Source organism: Ambystoma mexicanum, chromosome 13 (genome assembly GCF_040938575.1).
Source record: "Ambystoma mexicanum isolate Mex_15411 chromosome 13, UKY_AmexF1_1, whole genome shotgun sequence".
Taxonomy (NCBI): Eukaryota; Metazoa; Chordata; class Amphibia; order Caudata; family Ambystomatidae; genus Ambystoma; species Ambystoma mexicanum.
In genome coordinates, this window is record NC_090938.1 from 138,403,474 (window position 1) to 138,429,483 (window position 26,010).

At 47.8% G+C, this 26,010-nt stretch overlaps 1 protein-coding gene across 3 annotated transcripts in view; it reads right to left on the reverse strand.

The window, feature by feature from the left end:
- The window catches only part of ZNF76 (zinc finger protein 76), a 284,758-nt gene that overhangs the window by 233,902 nt on the left and 24,846 nt on the right, over window positions 1-26,010 (reverse strand). For all 3 annotated transcript variants that reach the window (XM_069633474.1, XM_069633472.1, XM_069633473.1), the window contains exons 2-3: window positions 22,232-22,312; window positions 3,293-3,370 (exon numbers count right to left, since the gene is read on the reverse strand). In XM_069633474.1, coding sequence (XP_069489575.1) covers window positions 3,293-3,370; window positions 22,232-22,312 — 159 coding nt within the window. The remainder of the gene's footprint in view (window positions 1-3,292; window positions 3,371-22,231; window positions 22,313-26,010) is intronic.

Here is a 26,010-nt window from a genome sequence, read left to right on the forward strand (position 1 = left end):
TATTTCACAAACCAGGGAAGAACCCATCATACCCAGCATCATATAGACCAATCTCCCTAATAAATATCGATGCCAAAATATACACTAAGATCCTAGCAGCAGGACTATTCCCCCGCTTCTACCAAAGCTAATCCATCTAGATCAATCGGGCTTTATCCCATGAAGGCAAACCCACGACAACCTTAGAAGGATCATTCACTTGGTGGAAAAAATAGGCATAACGCAAACCCCGGCAATTCTACTTGCAGTAGATGCAGAGAAAGCCTTCGACCGGGTAGAATGGTCCATGCTATTTAAGACCCTGCAATTCATGGGTTTTGGGGAACACTTTATTGCAAGAATAAGAGCGAACTATAACTCCCCAACCTGCAGAGTGGCAGTCAATGGGGAGGTTACCGAAAAGGTATTTATATCCCGTGGAACAAAACAGGGCTGTCCGCTCCCCCCCCACTATACGCTATCTTTCTAGAACCCCTACTAATGAAGTTAAGAGAAGCCACACATATTAAAGGGATAGAAATGGCAGGCATACAACATAAGGTAACCGCATACGCGGATGATATGTTAATAGCGCTTGAGGAGCCGGACCGAAGATTGCGGCAGTGGTTGGGGAGATGGAGGACTTCGGGGCCATCTCAGGCCTAAAAATTAACAGGAACAAATCGGAAATCTTAATACTGCGGGAGACAGGGGAGAGATAGAAAGAGAAGCAAAAGCACTGAACATCAAGATCGCAGCGGAAGGCATTAAATACCTGGGAATAACATTAACACATAGGGTAAGGCAGCTTTATGGTAAAAACTACCCCCAGCTTCTTGCAAGTGTACGCAGAGATTTGGAAAGATGGAATCCCATGTTGATCTCATGGTGGGGCAGAATTCAAACGGTGAAGATGACCATCCTCCCAAAGCTTCTATACTACTTCCAGGCGCTCCCGGTGGGGGTACCCAGAACATTCTTTAAAACATTATCGAAAGTAATCACATCCTTTGTGTGGAAGGGGAAAACGCCGAGGCTGGCCAGGGCAATTTTAACCGCACCAACCAGGGAGGGTGGGCTGGCGCTCCCTCACTTCCAGAAATACTACCAAGCGCCCCAGTTAAAGGTACTACGGGAATGGCTGGGCGACAATCCGCAACCGATCGGGGCAACACAAGACAGAGCAGTTGCAAGAACCCCGCTAGTAGAACTCCTATCGAAACAACACAGACACCCCAACATAGGGATTAGTAAAATAATGAAAACAACTATGGAGGCGTGGGACATCCAAACACGAAAAGGTTTAATGACCACCACGCTAGGCCCATTCACCCCCATTTGTAGGAATCTGCAGTTCCCACCGGGGATGGAGCAGGGGGCATATGAAAGTTGGGAGGAGGCAGGGATAACGAAAATTGGGGAAATGTTCATTAACAATGAAATTAGACCTTACGAATCCTGCCACCCATGCTCATCATTGTCCAAACGGGATAAATTTAGACACAAACAACTCAAACACTGGCTAAAATCCCCGGAAATTGCGAAGGCAGCAACGAGAACCCTCACTCAGTTTGAGAAATACGTTACAACCAACTCAGGGGCAAAGAAATGGGTATCGACTCTATATTCCTTTATCAACACTCAGGAGGAGGAAATTAAGTGGACATACATGACCAAATGGAGCAGAACTCTGGGGGAGGAACCAACAAGAAAACAGAGGGTGGACTTATGGACATTGATCCCCAAAATGACCAATCAGCACAAATAAGAGAAATGTGGATTAAAATAGTTACTCAGTGGCACTATACCACAGAAAGACTCCACACAATGTTCCCAAAAACATCAAATCTATGCTGGAGGGAATGCGGAGAGGTGGGGACGTGGAAACATACCTGGTGGGCCTGCAAAGGAATACAGCCGTTTTGGGAAGAAGTTAAGGGAGAGATGGGGAAAATATTTCCAGATGTGGGACAAATGGGAGAGGGTGTTTGGATGTGTGGAATAAGAGATGAAACAGCTAGAAGATACAAATAAAAGCACATTGGAGAAGCTTTATGGGGCTACTCATTGTGGCATGGACAACAATAGCCCAGAATTGGAAAAAGAAAGATACCCCATTGATTTTCACGTGGCTACAAAAAGTTTGGGCGCAGCTGGCGATGGAAAAAGTCACTCACACAATCCAAGGAACGAGGGACAGGTTTGCAAAGGAATGGGGAGGAGTCCTAGAGTATCTCCAGTCAGACTTTATGAAACAATGGTGCCCACACAACATTAAAGTAACAGACATTTTTAGTGCATAATGTTATCCCCGAAATCAAATCATGTGTGCCCCCGGGGGGGGGGCGGAGGTGTTACAATGTTTGTGGAATGTTGATATCTGAAAACTAATAGACAAGTTTAAAAATAAATAAATAAATAAATTAAAAAAAGAGGCCCCGGCACAGTAGGTGCTTTGCTGCTCACTGAATAGTGATCAAGAGATTACCATTTTGCAAGGTGTCCATTTTGCCATTCTGGGTTCTTGGAGGAAGAAACAGATACAAGATGAGGAGTCAAAACCTTTGGGTGGATAAAACAGCTTTAATACTCAAATTCCTTGAAATTACTTGAAAAAGACCCATCCAATGGCCGGAATAGGCTGTGATGTGATCATCGGAGGCTTTTAATCACATTTGCCTTGACAATTCACCTTTAAGATGCCACTGTGGATCACAGAGAGAAGATACCGGACTACAGAATTCTTCTAGCCGGGTCTCAAGGACCTCAACTATCGCAGTCTCTTGTATCACCACTCTCAAAGAATGCTCCTTTTCGACTGCTCCAATTCCCATGTACCATTCCAGACCCACGCCCAACGTTCACCTCGGCCCCTTAATGATGTGTTTCTAATTTTACACTCATGTTTTTGACAGGGTATTTTCATAAGGTTGTTTTGGTTAATGGTGGAAGGGGAAACACATACTAGAGGTCAGAGTATCCGGTTTCAGCGATTCCTTGCCCTGCTTGTCTGACTTTGTTAGGATTGTTGGGGCACATGAGGAATCTGTGGCTGGAGCCACCAGGGTCAGGCTAACAAGCCCTGGAGATGCAGTTCTCTGGGGTCCCGGACCACATTAACCAGGATTCCTGGCAGCAGTGTACACCAGAAAGTTTAGACTCAACCAGCATGAAGTACTCTGCTTGACTATCCATCCTGAAAGTCGGTGTCCCTGCTACATTTGCAATCCTTTGGTTCATGGAAGGCAGTGCCTAGTTGAAAGTCCCTGTATGCAATACCTGCTCTACAAAAAATATGCCATCCCGGTCTCACCTTTGGGAGTATGATGGATGTATGCCATAGTGCCATCTTCCAGCTGCACCTGCTGTCCATCTTCAAAGGCAACGGTTTCTGAAACAAACATTTCAATAAATGTCATGTCACAGGTTTTCAACGCTATAAAGTACCATCCAGCCTCAGACGTTGTAGAGCGTTGAAAGGTATAGAGTACACATTATACACCACCACCAATCCCGAGATCACACAGCACTTCACATAGAGACAACACGCATTACAGCACCTTCTGGCCTATTAGCGAAGACCTTAAACACATTAGGTATTAGACATAAAGCAGTTCTCAGCCACGCCTCACTGACAGATCAAGTCATATAAGCACCTTCTACACAACATTCTAACTTCAGACTTCACATTTACGATTTATTTGTCGAGTTAAAAAACACTGAATAGCCAAGGACATTTTCTGACAAGATTATTGCATGGAAACGATTTCCAATCAAGATTTGGAATCGAATCACTGGTACTTTTCAAAGTTTTGTTAAATCATCTCAATCACAACTGGTCAACGTGATAGGAAGAGCATCGGTTTTCTTGATCTGCATATTTATATTAAAAGGACAAAATTGAAAGTAAAGCATATAGAAAACCAACAGAGGTTAATTCCACCCTATCCGCCTCCAGTTGTCAGAAGAAGTCAATTATCTTGAATATCCAAGGAGGACAATTTTTATCGAGCACGGAGGAACTGTAGCATCGACAACGATTTTCATCAGGACATTGAATTATTAACAGACAGATTTCATGAAAGAGGCTACTGGAGCGAGCGTGCATCGAAGGCTTGCACTAAAATTAAGGGCATGGGATGCTGAACTCAACTGTGAAAGATCAAACCGAACACCATCAAAGGGCGAGTCTGCTCACTAAATATTCTAAAGACAGTAATGACTAATTTAAAATGGTAAACAAACACTGGCATATCTTGTGGACGGACAAGGATTGGAGCCGATATTTAGATGGCAAACCAACATTTATATATACGGGCGCACCAACCATCAAGAATGTGTTAAGTTCATCTTTTCTCAGCCCTAATGATGAAACTGTTAGAAGTGGATGCGATTGGATGGACCACTTAATCATGGCTTTTCAAAATGTGGGAATTGCACCATGTGCGTCCATGCATTTCCGGACGGTAACAAATTCATATGCAACGACGGTATAGTCACAACAATTCGAGATTTTATAAACTGGCAATCAAATTGTGTGGTCTACGTTATTATATGTGTTTGTCGCAAAATGTATGTGGGGAGTACGATACGTGAACTGCGCATTCTTTTACAGGAACACCTGACAAGCCTCAACAGCCAGGATATGGGATTGCCATTAGCCAGCCATTGCCAAGAATCACACCAATGGGACAATAGAAACAATCATTAGATTTATGGTTTTACAGAAGGCAAAAATGGGGCACCCGGAGGGGGTTAGTGGCATCGAGAGAGAGAGACCAGAAACATCTACTGAGACAGATGCAATCAAGATTGATTTGTAAATTACGATGTACAACTATTGGCCTTAATCTGGAACATTAAATGAACAACCAGAGATGTAATTTTGGTTCTAAGAATTGTAAAGTATATTGTGAACATGATAAATGTACCCAAAGAGTGCGAAATTGCACTGGGATTTAACTTTCAACAACTTTGGATCTAATCATTTTTGCTTTTGATTATATGTACGAGCGTAGTTGCACACCCATACCATCAGATTGTTTAATCCTTAAATGCTACATCAGTAGCGCATTTAACCATTTTGAGCACTCGCATGCAGAATATCATGCTGGGATAGCAACTGAAGTGAGCAACAACGTATAACATATTTAGCTAATAGGCACACATCATATCAGTATTGTCAAACACTCAAAGTACATTTTGTGCATTTTACATGCATGAGATGTGGAATGGACTACATCAATGGGAACGTAATTTCTCCAGCATTGGATCTTTCATGGATTCACATGCTCAGAATATTCCCCGTCGACAGACCGGGAACCCTCGGTAGCTTATAAAGCCATTTCCCATAGGAAAACGTTTGACACTTTCATGTCTCATCTACGTCGTTTTGGGCCGCGCACGCACGCCCCACTAGGACGTAGCGGTATAAATGCCCTGCCCCCGCGGCTCCTTCAGATTTCAACCGTCTCCAAAGTAGTGGGAGCACCTCGTGTAGTCTACTATTTGGTTAGGTTGTGCTGTTGCAGTTTTTCTCCTGATGTCAGTAAAAGCGCTATACCGCCCGTGCGCTACGTGCGGATTGAAGGTGTACGAGGGGGACGGACATATGGACTGCATATACTGTCTACACCCTCATCATTTGGAAGACAAATGCGACATATGTAAGGGCTTCTCCCAGAAGACTCTTAAAGATCCGAGTCGCAGACTTGTGGCATGGATGAACGACGGAGTGGTGGCATACCCGCCTTCGGAGGTGGGCTCCACGCGCAGCACGGCCTCAGTGTCAAAATCTTCAGGGGCCCCATGCAGCTCAACGTCGTCGGAACCCCTGGTGAAGAAATCGCGACCGGCAGAGAGAGAATCATCGGAAGGCCATTCCAAGGACTCTTCTTCAAAGAAGGCCTCTTCATCCTCATCTTCAGCGAGGAAAGACAAAAGAAAAATCTAAATCCTCCTCGGGCGATCGTCATAGATCGGCCTCGAGTCGAGATGCAGAGAAACGCAGGTCGAGTTTGGAAAAGGCGGGAACGCCGCATAAGCCTGCACGACCACCACCGTCGTCGATGGTAGGGCAGTCGTCGACTACTTCTCTGCCGCTGACGCAGTTGACCTCAACCGTTCCTGGACCGCTGACGACGACGTCGTCGATGACGGAGCCGACTATCGCTTCGTCGACGGAGATCCCGCAAGAGGCCTGGCGTCCAGAGGTATACGACCCAATTTTGCCGGAGACACTTCTACAGCAAGAGGCCTTGTCGGTGTCCTCGGAGACGAGGATGTGAGAATAGCTGGCCCTTCAGACCTGGGGTTACAAGTTACCAAGCCTCTCTCAGGGAGCATTCCGGGTTCTACCTCTCTGCTCAATCCACAGTCACTTTTGTCATTGGAAGTCTTGTCCACGCTGCAGACATTGCTGAAGACACTGGAGGACAGACTGCCTCGAACAACTCCGGCCAGGTCGGTCATAGACGACCCGGGCCCATCTCGTCGACCACCGCCTTAAACCCCTGCGGCAGTGCCGCCGGATGCAAACTTCTCAGCCCCACGCTGCGAGGAAGGGGAACTGATGGAGTCGGACTCGGACAGCAGAGCCTCGTCAGATGTCTGCCTTTCCCCCTCCTGGGATCCAACCTGGGAGTCCGAAGCAGAATTGGAAACCCCGAGGAGCCCGGCTCAGCCGTCTCCCACAGATGATATCGGGTCATTTCACACCATGATGGCCAGGGCTTTTACAGAATTCGGGCTGGCCCAAGAAGAAGAAAAGAAGGACCGTTTTCTTTTCGACCACATGGGGAAAAGGAGGTCAGTGTTTTCAGTGCCCATCCTGGATCATGTGTGGAAGGAAGGACTACAGACCATGCGCCACCCTTTCTCGGAACCAGCGATAAAGGGTCGTCTAGAGAAAAAATGTAAGGCCCCGGACTCTACTCCTACTCCCAAGTGCCTTTCCTCCCAACCAACTCCTGACTCAGTAGTATCGGCGGCGGCGAGGAAGGCGAGGGCCCAGCACAAGTGCATGACCCCCCCTGGAAAGTGATGCCAGACAGGATGCTTTTGGCAAAAAAGTGCTGTCGGTAGGTGCTACCACAGTGAAAGCGGCCAATTCTCTAGCCATAGTTGCCAGATACGACAGGGAGATGTGGCACCGGCTGGCTCCTATACTGGAACACCTTCCGGATGAACATCGCAAAGCGGCTATGTTGCTGGTCAGGGAAGGTGAAGAGGCTTCCAATCATGCCATAAACAATGCAGTGGACCTCGCGGAGTCGGGTTTAAGCAGGTGAATAACGGTGTGGTTCTCCGACGGCAGGCATGGCTTAAATGCACCAACTTCCGACCGGAGGTGCAGTACAAGGTACTGGATATGCCTTTTGAAGGAGACCTCCTCTTCGGCAAGAAGGTGGACGAAGCCCTGAAGGGCATGAAAGAGGACTCCGACATGGCGCGTGCCTTGGGGGCCCTCCAGAGTGGTCGGAGTTTCCGGTCTTTTCGTCCCTTCAGGGGAGCATCAGGAAATTCCAGATTCTCGGCATCGAGGGACAGATCCTTCAGTAGGCCAGCTTACCCCTCCCAGGGATACAGACAAGCTTTGCAAGTGGCTAAAAGTCGCCGGGACTACCAGGCCCCAAGGAAGAGCAGGTTACTCGTCGTCGACGAGGGATAAGCAGACCAAGGACCAGCAATGACGGGCATCGGAACGTTCTGGGGGACAGAGTATCATGTTACATCTACAAATGGGAGCTTATAACAACGGATCAATGGGTGTTGGACACTGTAAAATACGGACATTCCCTGCAATTCAAAAGCAACCCTCTGCACATTTCACCGGCGTTTGTAGCTCAATCCCATCTGAGTGTGTTGCCGCAGGAAGTAGCACTTATCCTACAAAAAGGTGCTATAGAATTGGTTCCATCGTCACAGAGGGGTCAATGGGTTTATTCCTGATACTTTGCGGTGAAAAAGCCAAACGGAAAGTGGCGTCCCATCCTAGACCTGCGCGAGCTAAACAAATCGTTGAAAAGCATAAAGTTCAAGATGCTTATGCTCCAAGAAGTGATCCGGTCAGTTCAAGAAGGAGATTTTCTAGCGTCTCTGGACCTGCAGGACGCGTACTTCCACATACCGATGTGTCGGCGACACAAGAAGTTCCTAAGGTTTGTGGTAGGGCGGACTCACTACCAGTTCACAGTACTTCCCTTTGGACTGAAATCTTCTCCCAGAACGTTCAGGAAATGCTTGGCCCCGGTGGCAGCCTGGCTGAGAAGGCAAGGCCATCATGTATACCCGTATCTCAACGATTGGTTGGTGAGGGGGTCCTCCCCTATGTCGACGCACAGGAGTCTGCAGGCCACCATGAGCCTCTTAAAAAGGCTGGGGTTTGCGATAAACTTTGAGAAATCCTCGTTAACACTGTCAAGAAGCTTGGTGTTCCTGGGCACACAGTTCGAGACCCAGTAAGGGTTAGTGAGACTATCCCTCGACTGGATCACCAAACTCAATCGATTGGCAGGTCAATTGAAAATCAATACCAGACTGTCAGTGAGAAAATATACATCGATCCAGGGTACTATAGCGTCCTGCATTCCTCTGGTGGGCAACTGTCGCCTGTTCATGAGGCCAGTGCAACGGTTTCTGGCAGACCGATGGACGCAGGCTCAAGGCCTCTGGTCAGGCAAGCTGACCGTCGACGACGATCTCCCGTTAGCTCTTCGATGGTGGAAAAGCTTCCAGAATCTATCCAAAGGAGTACCCCTACAGGAGCCGGAGTTTCGGTTAACCGTAGTGACGGACGCGTCCCTAACTGGCTGGGGGGCACACATGGGCACTCTGCAAACACAAGGCCGGTGGTCTCAGAGGGAATCTCTCCTGCACATCAACGTTCTGGAACTGAGAGCAGTACGCTGGGCCCTGAGGGCGTTTCTGCCGCACATCAGAGGGTCCACAGTGAGAGTTCTGACGCACAACACTCCAGCAATGTTTTACTTGAGGAAACAAGGCGGCACACGGTCCAGAACCCTTTCCATTGAGGCTCAGAAGGTGTGGCACTGGGCTCTGAAACCCGATATATCCATCGTAGCTCATCACCTTCCAGGAGTAAGGAACGAGCAGGCGGACTCGCTCAGCAGAAATATGGACCAGATTCGCGAGTGGGAAATAGACACTGGTCAATTGTCGAAGGTCTTTGAGAAATGGGGGCAGCCTCCGCTGGATCTCTTCGCCACGAAGAGGAACAAGAAGTGCGAGATGTATGCCAGCAGGTGGCCACAGGAAGATTTGATGGGAGAGGCGTTCTCCTTCCCGTGGACAGACAAGTTCCTATATGCCTTCCCTCCGATACGGAGAACTCTGCAGTGGATACGCAGGTACAGGTGCCGGGTCATCCTGGTGGCACCATGTTGGTCGAGGCAGCCGTGGTTTTCCGACCTGCTTCAGCTGTCAGCGGATCATCCGATAATGTTCCCGAAGGTTCCCAACCTCCTGTCCCGGGACGAAGGAACAGTGTGGCATCACAATCCAGGCAGTCTCAATCTCACAGCTTGGCTCCTGACTTTTCAGAATTCGGTGCCTTGAACATTCCCTCAGACTGTCGAAAGATCTTACAAGCTGCGCGGGCCCCTTCCACCAACAAGTCCTTCAGGTGTAAGTGGAGAAGATTCTGTGCGTGGTGTCAAGGACAGACGGGAGTGCAACCTCTTAGGGTTACTCCGGAACAGCTTCTTCCGTATCTACTACACCTAGCAAAAAGCAGATTGTCTTTTTCATCACTAAAGGTTCACCTGGCGGCCATCTCTAGGTTCACAAGAAGAAGGAGGTCATCTCCCTTGTTTAGCGACAGGTTAGGGAAACACTTCATGAGAGGTTTGTTCCGGACATTCCCTCCGGTAAAACATTTTCCACCAACGTGGAGTCTGAATATTGTGCTAGCATGGTTAATGAAACCGCCCTTTGAGCCAATGGCCACATCGTCGAAGTTTTTGTCATGGAAAGTGTCTTTTCTAATAGCTATAACATCAGCTAGACAGATCTCGGAGTTGCAAGCGTTGGTCATAGACCCTCCGTACCTCAGATTTTTCAAGGACAAAGTGATTCTGTCAACAAGTCCTCGTTTCATCCCGAAAGTTCCTACAACTTATCATAAGCACTCATCCATTGTCCTGCCCACCTTCTTCGCGACCCCTTCATCGGCTGTGGAAAAGGTACTACATACCTTGGACGTCAAGAGAGCTCTAAAATTATACCTTCATCGAACTCAACAACTTCGATCTACACAGCAACTCTTCGTTGCATATGGCCCTTCGGCAAAAGGGAAGGCAATTTCAAAACAGGGACTAGCCCGATGGGTCTCGTTGACGATTGCCTTCTGTCATTCAAAAACGGGAAAACCGCTATAAGGACGTCCGAGAGCTCACTCAACCAAGGCGACTTCGTCGTCGACGGCGTTGTGGGCGGGGGTACCACTGACAGACATTTGCCAGGCGGCAGCATGGTCAGTGCCTCACACATTCACCCGCCACTACTGCCTCGAACGACAGCATGCAGACGAAATACAAATGGGAAGAGCAGTCTTGTGACATCTGTTTCAGTAAGGTAAACCCTTTTTGAAGAAGGGTCTATACTGATTTGGACATATATATGTATGAATATATGGATCGATATAAATGTGTGTATTTATGTATACTATTATAGCTTTATATGGATGTTGCTCTGTGCAATTACTGTGCCACGCTTTAAAATCGAATCTTATATAAACGTGATTTGCTACATGCAGGATTGGGTGGATGCTGGATTGCATTCACACCTCCTCCTTTTTTCAGGATCACTGCTGTGCATTCTATTCTAAGCATGTGAATCCATGAAAGATCCAATGCTGGAGAAGGGAATAGTTTCTTACCTATAACTCCATTTCTCCAGCATTGGTATCTTTCATGGATTTACATGCGCCCGCTGGCCTCCCCTAAATGCAATCGTCCTGTAGTTCTAGGTTTCACCCCATTCTACTGGAGGGGTCAAAATCTGAAGGGAGCCGCGGGGGCGGGGCATTTATACCGCTACGTCCTAGTGGGGCATGCGTGCGCGCCCCAAAACGACGTAGATAGGACACGAAAGTGTCAAACGTTTTCCTATGGGAAACGGCTTTATAAGCTACCGAGGGTTCCCGGTCTGTCGACGGGGAATATTCTAAGCATGTGAATCCATGAAAGATACCAATGCTGGAGAAATGGAGTTACAGGTAAGAAACTATTCCCTACCATATTGTAATAAGAGAATGGGCCAACAACATTGAGATTAATAATTGAATATAGTATCAAGGAAATGCGCTTAACCATTTAGAGCATCCATATTGGGATATCATGCTAAGACAGTAACTTGAGAAATTAGAAACTCAGATCACTGGTAGTCCGGCGACACCCTGCTGGGCTTCTGTTCTCGGCATGCCGAGGCAGAACCAAACGCGGGGTCGCCTGAGATCCAGGGATGGAGCAGGGCATTTGTTGGGGATGGTAAGGGTGGGGGGATGGTAAGGGCGGGGTGTGGGGGTTTGAAGTTAGGAAGTGGGTAGATTGGGTGTTTGCTGGGAGGGAAAGGGTAATGAGCCAAAACGCAAACCTTAACAGGCGACTTAAGGGGCGGAGATGGAGGGCGGGATATAGTAGCCATGGCGTCAGGGTGCCTTAAGAGTGGTTACCTAAAACATCAGGGGCCTCAATAGCTATCTGAAACGTAACAAGGTGATGATGTACCTGAAAAGGATGAGGATTGATATAGCATTATTTCAAGAGACCCACCTCACAAGGGAGAAATTGGAGGTAGTTAAGAGGAAGTGGAGGGGGAGCTTGGCGGGAGCCAAATATTCGGCCTACGGCATATCATTTGGGTGGCACCGCATGTACCATTTCAGCTTCTTCAGGTCACGGGAGATCCGGACGGCAGATTGATCGTTATGAGGAGGATGCTGGAAAACCGGGATGTGTGTATTGTAAATTGATATGCCCCCAACAGCGTCTTACTTTAGGACTCTGTATGGCAAAATTAGACCCCTATTAGGTGGCTGGATCCTGTGGGGTGGAGACTTTAAATGTGTACTTAATCCTAAATTTGACAGACCAGATGGTAAGCTAGACAAACCCACCCCAGCTGCAAAGGTGTACAGGCCCTCCTTAGACACTTCAACCTAGTTGACGTCTGGAGGCAGCTGCATCCAGTAGATCGGCAATACTCGCACTATGCGGCACCACAAGACCTGCACACAAGGTTGGACTACGTGTTTGCTGCGGCAGAGTTGGCGGAAGTGATGGAAGGTGCGGAATATAGGGCCAGGGTGCTCTCGGACCACTCCCCCCCTGGTCCTGGAGTGGTGACACCAACATCCTAGGGCGCGGATTCCTACTTGGAAGCTCAGAGGCGAGGCTATGCAGGACCCGGGATTCCGGGAGGACTTAAGAGAGGCGATCACGGAGTACTTCGAGATCAATACTGGCAGTGTTAGCTCTATGGGAACCGTGTGGGAGGCATTTAAAGTGGTTTTGCGGGGGGTTGCCATATCGAAATGTAGGGAGCTCCAGGGGGGCATAGAGCAGGAGCTGAGGGGAAATGAGGAGGAGTTGGAGAAAATGATGCGTAGGGGAGGCACCTCTAATGATGATAGTCAGGATGAGGCAGCTACAACAAGCTAGTGGTGAACTCTGGGACAGGTTATGTAAAATAAGCTACAAGAAGTATGTGGAGAGACAGCATGCAGGGGGGAGATAAGCCGGGCAGGTTGCTGGCCTGGCTATACAAGAGCGAAGCACCACGACCGGTGATCAGGGGAATTAAAGGGGAGGGAGGTCGGACCCTGAATACCCAGGAGGATGTGAATGAAGAGTTCCTGAGATACTATAAACATCTCTATGAGGACCCAGGCGGATCAAGGGACCACGAAATCCAGGAAACACTGGAGGATATAGGCCTGCTCACCCTAGATGATGTAGAACGGGCAGACCTGGATGCCCCTATTACAATGGAATAACTTGAGCTATTGGTTCAGCACCTGCCCACCTGTAAGGCCCCTGGGTCAGATGGATTTCTGAGTGAATTCTACAAAACTTATAAGCAGGAGCTGCTTCCCCCGCTGCTGGCTATGCTTAACGAGGCGTACAAGCAAGGCAGGCTACCAGAGTCCCTACGAGAGGCGGTGATTCGGTGATTATTCTGCTTTTAAAGCCAGGTAAGCCTAGCACGGACTGTGGGTCATATAGACCCCTATCGATGCTTAACCAGGACAGCAAAATCCTTACTGCTGTGCTGGCAAATAGGCTTAAGACAGTCATCGGTAAACTGATACATACCGATCAAACAGGCTACGTACCGGGTAGGAATATAACTGATAATCACAGGAGATTGCATCATATTATTGATCAAACAAAGGAGGACCCAGGTGAATTGGCAATAGTTCACTAGACACGGTCAATGCCTTCGATTCAGTAAGATGGCCCTGGCTGATTGAGACTTTGGAAGGCTATGGAATGGGGCCGGGGTACCTCAGGTGGGTGAAAATATTATACAGCTCTCCAATTGCTAGGGTTGAAACGGGCGCTATCATATCAGATAAATGGCAACTAAGCAGGGGCACTAGACAGGGCTGCCCGTTGTCGCCCATGTTATATATACTAGCGTTGGAACCATTGGCCATCTGTCTAAGACAGCAATACGAGGAGATAGGTATCCGTACTGTGGGTGGTCTGCATCTTGTTTCTTTATATGCCGATGACATACGGTTGTATCTGCGCTATGCAGAAGAGAACATGCAATACATTCTGGATGTGATGGAGCAATTTGCTGCCCTTTCCGGCATAGCGCCTAACCCCAGGAAGTCTAGCATGTTCCCCTGGGGGATACAGTTTGTCCTACCCAGGGGCTTGCCGATATTACCAATACCCTGGCGCACCAGAGTGATGCTGATACGGATAAAGAGATGAAGATAAACCCGCCTGAAGAATCACAGGCTGATGACATGGACATACTGGCTCAAGTTAGGGGAGTGGGACTAAAGAACACAGTTTGTAATGTTATGCTGTTAAACCTGAATACAGAAGTCCTAATTATTGTAATGTTTGGTGTGTTGCTATAAAATAAAAATTGTTTAAAAAAAATAAATTAGAAACTCACAACATATTGAGCTAATGAGCACATCTAGTACTACTACTGTTAAACTTCAACCTCACTTCCTGCACATTATGCATGTTAATGTTAGGATGTGGATAAGAACACTAAAAAAGGATCGGAAATAATTAATTACCTTGTTGTAAAAGTTCAGGCCAACAACATTGTGATAATTATGGTAAGTGTGTTAAGCAAGCAGCATTTAAAAATGCTGCCCGCACTTCATTGTTGATCTATGCTAATGACGATGATGATGCCGCACGTCGATTATGCGGGACGTCACCGCCACAACATAAACCCCAAAATGGCTGCCGCATGAAGCACCACGTGGCACACGAGGGTTGAATCCTGACCGGACATCCCTCTCTGGCCTATATTCAAGAAGGAAACTTAAATAAGGTAGATGCTTGTACTATCATTCTGAACCAGCAAATGTAACCATCTTGATCTAGTTAAGGGAATTGAATCCTATATTTCAGGCGTTCTTATGACTTTGTAGATGCTGACCATAATAGGAACCACATAAAGGATTGATGAGCTACATAGTGATTGATGGGAACACTAATCTATCACAGGCAGCTCAGAACTATGGAAGGAGATAAGGGGTGAGACCCATTATCAATTTACTAACTTTGATGATACATGTGGATTAATGCTTTGGGATTGCACCGAACTAGGGATAGTAAAGGCTGACATTGAATAACAGACATTTGTAATCTGAGAATGAGTAGGCCGAGTGCCATGGTGAACTATTATTCATTTAATAACAAAAACAAAATATTCTGGGTAATATGGTACATGTTGACATTCAACACTGTGCTATCAGGTGCTAACTAATAAGTAAGGGGCACAGCATGTAGGGCATTCTAACCCACCAATACTCATTTGAGACACAAGTATGCTCTAGACTAACGTGGAAGCGGGTGAGCAACTACGGTCTTTAACATTTGCTTTGCCAGCTTTGGACTATTGTGATTGTCACGAGGTGGGGTGATGGCACCCTGTGATATTGAAGGTCTACTGTTGATTTATTGAACCAAGCTTATATATTTGAACACATCTTTCTATTTTCCTTCTACTTGATCTCCTATTTTACATCATTATTTTGCTGGTGTTTAATATCTCAATGTTTGTCTCAATACGTGTTCAAAAAGGTTTTGGAAAAATGACTATTATTTTAATGTGCTGTAATATATAACACAATGAAAGACAATTGTGGACAACATTTTTTTTTGGTCATGGTTTGGTTGCTACTTATATCTCCACTTGTTTCGCTTGTTTGGTTTAGTGAATTTGTTTTCATTGATTTTGTATGTTATGATCATAACCACAGATGTAATGGTCATTTTGAATAAGTAGAGCGCAATTCAGAGCCTTAAAAACAGCCAGTGGTCGAAACACGTGTCGGCTGTGCGCAACTAATAAACATTGGTTTCATATAACCAGAGAATATCAAATTGAATTTTGTTTTATGCTGGAAATAAGCACAATACATGGGAAGCAATAATTTTTAGTGTTCCAATAATACTGGTTTTCATTAACTCCCCTGGGTCTCCCGGTATCCCCATTACCTTCCATTTGTAGGGCTAACGTCATCAGGAGTTTCATTCGTTGAGGACCGGCTTCCCCCCCTCCCAACCTGGCGTCTTGTGTCCTTCCACCAGCTTCTCTTTGCCTCCGTTTATCTTGGATGCCGATCTTGGATCACGGGTATTGGCTAGTCCTGAGTAGGCCCTGCCAGAACAGTTTGTGTTGTTATGAGCACCTCTGGTCCAACACATTTCCCCTCCCCCCACCACCACCACCATGGTCACGCCACCATTCTCAGCCTCTCTCTCTCTCTCTCTCTTGCTTGGCTTCAGGACACCGGGCGTACAGCTTCCCCCAGCTTCTGGGCTACTGTCAGTAGCACTCCTGTGGATGTGAGGGACCGAGAGAAAACCGGGCGCTGCACCTCTCGCCCCAGCTTTGCTCTGGAGTCCGCGTACGTGCCCTTTTGAAACTTGCGAGCTCTTCCTTCATTTCACCAGGTTCCTCCCCCTTTTCGATTTACGTAGCTGTGGAGCTTTCCCTGCGCAAATCGTTTTTCCTTTTTCCCTTTTGGGTTCTCCTCCATGCGTCTGCTTCTTCGTCCCAGTGAAATGGGTGCTTAGGAGGGTTTCCATTTTGTGGTGGCAAAAACACACTGGCCTTCTCTACACAGAAATTGTCATCAGAAAGGTTTAAGATGTTATTTTATAAGGTCCTTAAATTCTTCTTGGGAACAGAGTCCTTGTCCCCAAAGAGGGAGTCTCTTCCAGTGAGGTCCCACTTGCCTCTACCCCTAGGGGGAGTATTATCACGCAGGCTCACCTCCCTAGCGTCACGGGGGGCTGAGGGAGAACCACTCCCCTTGGGGAGAAGGGACAAATTCCCGCAATTCGCCCCCCCCCACCCCACCAACAAACTCACAGTGCTTGACCAACATGGTGCATATTATACATTGCTGTTTGTATTCCAACCTGATGGACCTAAGCAGATACATTACACAGAGCCATTCCGTCATATGCTGATAGCCTGCCATTGCAACTAGAAGAAAGCACATGAAGGTTAACACATGTGGTACATTTAGAACATTTACGCCTACAATTTTTAGCCCGCCCATGACGCTAGAAGATCTATGTTGGTAACCCTCCATTGCACTTATAACTGCTTAAGCTATTCATTGTAACGCACAGTGGTTACACGCAGGTATCCTTGATAACTCGCTTATTAGACTGCTTTGGTTAGCATTTGTAGAAGGTGGAAAATAGGTAGTAACGTTATAAAGGTAACCAGTCTATTGCGCTCAGTGAATCCCATTAGCCTAGTCTCTAGGGTAGCCTGTCTGTCCGACCTAGAAGATGTTCTAGGACACCCAGTCTATTGCAGGGTAGCCCAATTGTAGTGCCTACAAAAGTCCACAAAGCAACCTGGCCTTTTCTTCCTCACAGAAGATCGGATGACACAGCGACATCAAAGATAAACTCCATCTGAGCTTAAGTTATGTAAAAACGCACCACTTCGATGGACATCTGCTGCAGGCACGGCTATCCATCCACGCACTCTAGAACGCAGCTACAACTATGATAAATTTGGTGGAGCTGGTCACAACTGCTTTGCACTGAAACACCAGACTTGCCTCAACACTTCAGCAATTAGAATACAGTGACAACTTATGACAAATTCAGTCTAGCTGGGTATATAGAATCTAAAGCACTAACGCTTGGTTGTGATCGCCCTCAGCACCCACCAAGTGCCACACCTCTTGGATTGCTTACTGGAGCCTAGTCAGCACTCCCAAGTCCTAATCTTGGCCAAATGCGCACACGCATCTTAAGCCTCCTCTTAGAACATTCCCATACCTGGACTTCGGTCCTACCACAAAGCGCTTTGAGGCCATAGAAATGGGAAAATGCGCTATATAAATGACTACTATTACAATACACTTGGATGGATTGTTGGACGGATTGTTGGATAGATTGTTGGGGGTAGGAAATGTATCACACTTAGATGGAATTTAGGGGTATTTTTTTAATTCATATTTGTATTTTAAAAGCGCGCTATCCCATGGGCATCAAGGCGCTGGTTACAAACTGGGCCACCAGAAAGGTAGGCAGGGGGAGTAGACATAAAAGCGGGTGAAGGGGGAGCCAAATGAAACAATCTTTTTAGTTGCCTCCTGTGATGCTGGAAATTCATTGGAGGGACAGGGCCTCCATGTCCTTGTCCTGTACTCCCTCATCATGTGTGCTCTGTGTTGTTTTCTGCACACAAGTCCATGTGGGACTCCTGGCAGTGCAGCTCTTCCTCTTTTTGGTTAACAGACCCTTGCGATACCCATATGGCACTCAGGGGTGGGGGTACAACCCTGTGCCCCTAGTGTATGTTTTTGGGGACCTGTGTGTGTCCCCCCCCCCACCCCTGGAGCAGGCTGGTGGCAGCTCCATGCTGAATTTGGCAGGTGCTCCGAGTGTCCTCCATTTTGGGATATCCAGGCCCTGCCATATGAGACAAGATGGCCCCTGTGGCCTCTTGGATTCTATTACTGGTTACCTTGTTTTCCCAATGTCCTGGGAAGCCCTGACTCTGTCACTTCCCCTGACTGGCTGTTGGGTGGAAGAACCAAACATGGTATTGTGGGGGGAAGTCCAAGCCAGAATGGCGGGAGCCTTCCCAGTGACTATATGTTGTGGGTACACCCTTGGGGTGGGACCTGGGTGAATGTAGCATGTGACCAATATGCACTTCATGTTATGGGTGTCTGGTATCTGTGTGTGTGGGACAAAAAGAATGAGACAGCCCTGCCCGAAACCGACATGAATGCAGCGTGGTGTGCTGAAAGTCTGGGTGCTTGCCCCAATCCACATTCCTTGTAATGGGTGTATGGGTGAATGGCCTGAATGCACTGTGAGCCCGATTGGCTGCCTACCTGCACGAATACCCTTCTGAATGATTGGCTGCCTGAGCTTGGCTCAGCAGTGTGAATGAGAGACCGAACAGTATATCTGGGGACCTCTCACTTAACAAAATTGTTCAGAAGCTGAAACTTTAAGATGCTTATCCTTGAAGCCCAGCTGGAAGAAGAACTGCTGCTGCTTTCCTATCCGAAATCTGGTGAGTCTGTCGGGGACTAATGAGAGAAAGCACCTGGCTAGGAGACCTCTCCCGAGCAACATGGGAACCTCGTGCAGAAAGCTAATCTTTGCCGAGGCACCCTGGAAGCCAGTCCCGAAAGGCTGTCTACCGGAGATGGGTTCCGCCGAGGAATCTCAAAGCGAAGTACCCGGACATCGAGGTCATTGAAGTCCACTGCCGTAGACCAGGGTCCAGAGGATTTCCATAACCGATGGAAGACAGTCGAGTTGTGCTGTTCAGAAGCAGGTACAGCTTGACGCTGTGCTGCTCGACGACCAGAGCCGTGACGCTCTGACTTTGCCAAAGACATTTTGAAACCAAGGACTCCCTTGCCATCACTGTCGACTGCTTTGTCCCGCCGGAGAAAGTCGAGGTCGTCGACGACTGAGGAGAATCCATCTGTGGGTTTCCCGCCACCCAAAGTCCACAACGACGCCAACAAAGATCCAAAAGCCAGCCGTGGTCGAGTCCCGATCATTGACGCCAACGCTTACACCCTCTGCTGGGCTTACACTCTTCATCGAGTCATTGTAACGCTCACCTGACTCCCACGGAGGCGCTGGCCTGGTTCGCGCTGCTGTGACCTCTTCTAAGGTGATGCGCAGGGTTCGGAAGACGGACTGGACCGGGCCCCCAAATCTGGCTTGTCTGGCTCGCAGAAGTATCCTTCTGTAGGTGAAAATAGGGGATTAACTGTCTGCGGGGTAATGCAATCAGCCTCCCACTTTCCCCTCTCACCCTCCTCGAAACCCTTCTGTGATTCCTCGTAGCGTCTCACCTTAGGGTCTGGAAGGACGAGCTCTCCATCCTGCTTCTGATGCAGGGGCGCATTGGTATCCAGTTACTTCACTGGATTTTCGGATTGGTGAGAACCAAACTTGCTTGGCTTCCAGGTAAGTTTTTTGATAAGAGGTTCCCCTTGTGTCCATGCATTAATGTACTAATGCTAGTGTCTTTTTCCCCATAGGGGCCGGGGTACGGAATGCCGGGGAACAGGCACCGACCCAAGATGAGAGGTGAAATCCTTGTAGAAATCAGGCAAGTCTTTAATGAGCGTTTTTTGGTAATGTCTTTTCATTCGCTCATTAACGCTGATGTCTCTTTTTCCCCTTAGGGGCCGGGGTCTGGAAATGCCAGGATGCGGCGCGGACCCGAAATGAAGAGGGAATGAATCAACAGGTAAGTCTTAACATGGAGATTTAGCTTTCCTTATTCCCTTCTCTCTCTCACCTTTTGTTCTGGTCTTTTTCTCCCTAGGCGCTGGGGCGTGACTGCGAATCCGGATGATCGCTGCTGAACGAGATGTCTCCGGGATGCGGATTTAGCAGGTAAGGACTTTTCCTTCTTCCGTTCTCTTCTCTTCCTTTGCAGGTGATCCAGGATGCTGGCAGGCGTGGCAGAAGTCAGGATGCAGGAGCAGACACGGTGAGCGTCCAGCTGCTAGATGCAGAACAACGCGAAGCACGTGTGGCTGTTCGGGTGGGGTTTAAAGAGCCTTGGAAGAAGTTCCAGGTATGTATTCTTCCTCCAATCAGGTATATATCCTTCCCCGACCACGCCCGGATGGTAAATTAGTCCCACAGGTAAAGTAGTTCCTTTCAGGCCTCAAGGAGGCCGGGATCCTGCAGCATGGTCTGCATCAGGTAAGTGCACCCAAGCACATCCATAATGAGCCTGGCGCCCATGGCGCCAGGACACTGTCCAAAGGGCCCCTATAAGGGGTTGCTGGGTCCTTCCTTGGGGACTGGATGTCCGCTTTCGGGGACGCAGGGCTTGAACCAGCTCCCCGGGAGCAGGCATCATGACAGTCATCTTTGCGGCATCAAACTCTTTTCATTGAGGACTCTCGACAGTGTTCACCTTCTTCGAGGACTATCGATGCCCTGTAGCTCCTCCTTTAAAGGGAGTTCACCCTCGAGGGACCCGTTCAATGAATCGTCGAAGAAACTCTGCCAAACTAAGGTACATTGGGGTAGTATAACATTTTAGTAGGAAACAAGACCATCTTAAACATATATGGACTGGGCTTGTTGATGCACTTTTTTACAGGTTGCCCAGGTGGGGGAATCCCCACACAACTGCTTCGTGGTATTAGGACAAAGCATTCTGCCATTGTTTAACCTACGTTGTATTCCTTCCTATGTCTGATTCTGATACAAATTACTGTTTGATTTGTATGCCATTTAACAGTCAGCAGTTGGTGCTTTTTAAAGGAGTCAAGAGTGAACTGTGGTACCAAATAGACATTGTACATATTTACCACATTAGAATTGGTAGAGTACAACATGTGTTATTGATGGATGGAGCAAAGTTTGAGAGGCAACTGTGTGTGATGGAGAGAATTTTGAAGTCAAATCACGAGTAGCCAGTGTGCAGATCTCTGCGGGCCGTTACATGGTCCTGTTTTGCAAGGTTCATGGCAGCGCAAATGGCATTGTTTTGAATTGTCTAGAGTTTAATGGGTAGGAAATGTACCACATTTAGTTGGATTGTTGATGGTTGGAAATGTGTTGCTCCTAACTAACAACTCACCATTCTGCATACACTCAAGCTCTGAACTACAAACCACACATCTGCCGCACCACAAACCACACATACTTCACAACACACAACTATCAACACAAAACCATACCATGCACAATCATACCTCACCACCACATGACGGCTACCAATCAACAACGCACCTACACTCAGTGACTGGTTTCTCCGAACTGAGGCTGCCAACACCACATCAAAGCTCTCTTGCTCTTCTCTCTCTCTCTCTCGATTTTTTATTTTATTTATTTGGATTTATTAAGCGCTCATCGGCCCGGAGGCATCGTGGCGCTGTTACAGAATATTCAGCTTTGTTCATGTTATTAACATTGGTTACAAGCAAAAAACATGTGTATTATTACAATAACAAGGGTGTTCCGTGGTTACAGTGGAACAATGTGGGAGGCAGTACAGAATAGTAACGATCCCAGTAACATACACCCAACCCACCTTCCATTGAAGATCCACCAGAGCGTCAAGAGACCATGGAAGTGTGCGTGGTACAAGGCTCATTAACAGAGCTCACAGCACTTTACGCAACATGCAGCACCCACAATCCTCGGCACTACACGGGCAGATTACACATCATAAAGCGCCTCCAAAACACAAACATTGCAACACTTTAAAGACAGGGTGAATTTGTTTTTTTAGCTCATAGACTCTTCTTCTCTTAAATGAACCTATCAGAAGCTACCATTTGGTCTTAAACTTTTAAGTCTTCAATAAGAAACCCAGTTACTAAAAGTCACACCTACATGAAGGGAAGGTGGTACACAAACCCCAGACGATAAGACTGGGAAGGAGCCCATGCCACCTTGCATCCCGCCAATGCAGCAGCCAGGGAAAAATTGTGCACCCCACAATCCCCCAGCCATTTAGGTCAAAGGTGGAACAGCAACTGGATTACTCTTACCAGCTGAAACTGCCACATGCTGGATGTATGCAGTGCTGCCGTCCTCTAGCTCGATGGCTTGTCCTTCAGTCAAGTCCTCCCCTGTAAGACACATCAGGTTATAAGACATTAAACAAAACATGTAAACATTGATGTATTGAAATACACTTTCAAAAACCCACTTCACAAAGTCACCAGAGAAAATGACCCTAGTAAGCCACTCCAACAACAAAATCACAGGTATTTTGGCACCACCTAGTATAAACAAAGCTGAACTTATTGTGAGGGGGAAAAAAGGGTATAAACAAATGTTTTAACAGAAGGAAGGACATTTGAAAGCAAGTGGAGAAAATCGAATTTCACCAGACAACCTGGCTTGCAAAATACACAATAGATTATACAAATAGGCAGGTCAAAAAGTCTACACTGGCCCCCGTGAGTAAACAAAGGTGTGCATCTGCAGAACTGCTATTCATGCCACTAATGCTGGCCAATAACTTGAAATGTAAAATTATTTACCCTGCAGATGGGCACTACAACTGGCAACAAAGGTTTTGTGCCAATTGTATACCCACGGCTCCCAACAAAAGCTAAGAACTGTTTTCAATTAGCAAGTGTACCAATCCATACCAAAGCATGCCAAATATCACCCAGACGGAAGATACAATTGACAAACCAACCAACTTCTACATCGAAAAAGCGCCAAATAAAAAGGAAAAAATCTAGCAACCAACATTACCATAACCCAGTCATTACCAGAAATTGCAAATCAAAGTTTCATTACTTCAACAGGTGTTTAAATTAACGAGACTCTGGGGGCGTAGTCTCGAGCGACATCGATGTGGCTGCTCCTCTGATGGCCTCCGTGTGAAGCCAGCATTGTAAACCGATAAAATGCTGTTCCTGCTGTCTCTTCGAGAAGAGAAAGGCATTGCCCCGGACCGAATATCTGGACTGCACCCAGATGTAAAATGAGCTATCATCGCTCGCTCCTGCCCTAGATTGAAGCTGTCTACCGTAGCACCCCTCGCTGATGCGGTCCAAGATGGCAGACGCACCTGAAGAGGGAAGCCACGGTAACCTGAGGCGCAGCTGACCGCAACCAGGGAGTCCCCGGGGAACTGTATTTCGGAGCATTGAACTGCGTCCACCTTGCCTGTGCTCTGTGGCAGGAGAAGCGCAGTGCCCCCGTTCATCGGCATGCTACGAGGAGGGAGCCGCCTTGGGGACGCCATGGAAACCGCCGTTACGCGGCCTTGAGCGGAGCCAGAAAACCACCCCCAATGATACAGCCCCTCTCCGTCTCCTGTGCCATGTTAGGAGAGGAGAGGCCGCGAGGCAACGGGTGGCGAGATCTGCTCCCTGCGCCGTCAGCCCACCCTGACAGCTGGGGGCAGGAGTCGCCCTCTCGGCAGCGCTCCAGACACCTACGTTCCTTCCGCCTCACCAGGCACAGCCTGCCGAGAGGCCCTGGGCAGAACTGTGAATACTGCTGATGAACACTCCTTATAGCTGGACCCGGATGATGAGATGGTCCTAACCCTGCGGTGAGACCCCATAACATCAGCGAGCAGGCAGACAACGGTGAGGCTGTGTTGCACACAACAGCTCTTCGCATCATCCCAACATTACTGCGCGTGGGCCCTGCCAGAGGGATATACTCTGCTACTACTGTATAAGGAGTACTCTTGTCCAACCTCCCCTCAGCCTAGCAGATCCCATTGCCTGCTAGGGATGTAACGGTATTACGGTATACCGTTAAAGATACCGTGAACCACTTAATTAAACAATAATAACCGTCACATTGTTTATACCGGTATACCGTTCATACCGTTAAGTGGGCTTTTCAATCTGATTTGGAAAGGCTGCAGTAAGCAAGTGCTGCACAGTCTTGGTCTTGCACTGTTGGATGTGCCGTCTGCTAAGTAGTTTCAGTTTGAGCAGTTTTTAATGCCATTCCATAAACCATACGTGCCTGACACAAAAGCAATATGTTAGCAATAGGAAGAATAAATACAGTGCCAAGAAGGAAGAGGGTTTTTTTTTTATGTACATTTTTTTTAAAGCGCTCACACAGCCTGCGGGCATCGAGGCGCTGTTAAAGAAATTGGTTATGTTTATTTAGTTGCGTAATTGTTTTTGTCTTTGTTGCGTATTTATAACGCACTTAAGCACCCAGAGGTTTCTAAGCGCGGACCCAGGGATCGAACCTGTGTTGCTTCGTGTCGTCTTGCTTCCAAGGCACGCACGTTGCCGCTGAGCTATCCTCCCGGGACTTTGGGTTGGTGGCTTTGGGGTTTATAGATTTATAATGGATAACGTTTTCTAAACATATGACAATGGGGGATTTGCCTGGTTCTTTCATTGAATTTACATATAATAAGTCACACTGCGAAATGTAATCATCTCTGTGGGTATTCCCTGCTGCCATACCAAAGGGTAACATGTCTGTGATTACTGAACACCTTTTGGCCCGGAAGTAAACTAAAGGCTGTAACATAAAGAGAGAGTGTGTGTGTGTGTGTGTGTATGCGCACAAGCGTATACTACCATCAGACTCCATTGATCTGTGGCATGCAGATTATCAAGATGGCAACATGTTCATCTTCACCAGTAGCCAGTGGGGGGGGGGGGGCTAAAAGCCCAAAGGACCACCTAAGCTATTCAGTTTGCTTTGCCAGTTGCAGCAGCCCCCCCCCCTTTCCACACGTGTTTGTGTTTGGTGGAAGCAAGGGGTGGCATTTCAGTGGAAAGTATGTTGAAAAGCCCAATTCTGGCCCTGGGTGCCTGGTTTTGTTTGTGATGATAAACCTGACAATTTATGACCTTTTAGAAAATATTTGTTAAGATTAGTTAACTCCACCTGCTATACCGCGATAACCATGATATACCGTCATTTGGCAAGAAGGTTATTGTACCGTCATAAAACTAATACCGTGACACCCCTATTGCCTGCCTGGGCTCCGGTCCACAAGGGCTCAGCTGTGGTTGACTTCCCGCGCAGCCCTCGACCCAAATCACACCTGGCACCTTTATCACAGCCAGATTCGCTCACACTGGCACTGGGCCGGGTGGGGGGCTCTCAAGTCACAACTCTCTGTGGGACAGTTGCCATGCCTGGACCTGTCCTCCAACGGGAATTACTTCATCTGCTTCGCTTTGGAAGCCCACAGCAAACTACAGGGGTGCACCAGCTCATTACTCAGCTCTTCAGCTCCAGCCCTCAGGGCCAACCACTCTCCTGCCATAGTACCCTGGTTGCTAACCGGGTGCCATTTGGACTCGGCTCTCTCACATTCAGGACATTCCACATAAGCCATAACCCCAGGCCCTGAAATTGGGAGTCCCGCACCCCATTGGGCACCATTGTCCTGCAAGCCAGGGATCCCCATCTGCCTCTCATCCTTCGGGCTTCGAGCAGCGGCAGCTTTCGCAAACACCAAGTACCTTCTGACGGGGACCTCTGCCCATTCTCTGGAAGCCTCCTAGTCGGCACACCAACTGAGTCTACGAACGCTCACAGGGAACCCGGGCACGAGCATACAAAGCTACCCCTCTGACACCTGGCCTACAGTGCCATTTGCTTGCCTCTCGGAGATTGGAAAGAACGATCGCCCCCCCCCCCCTCCCTCCTAGCCTGTGAAGAAAGTATGGCGGATAGTCCCCATCGACGACTCCCTGAAAGTCACGCAGGGAAACCCAGCAGGATCCCGCAGAAATGGCGAAGCACCTCGAACCTGCTAAAAATGCTGACATCGCCACTATGCTGCTCCCCGCTGACAAGGGGAAAAAGACTGAAT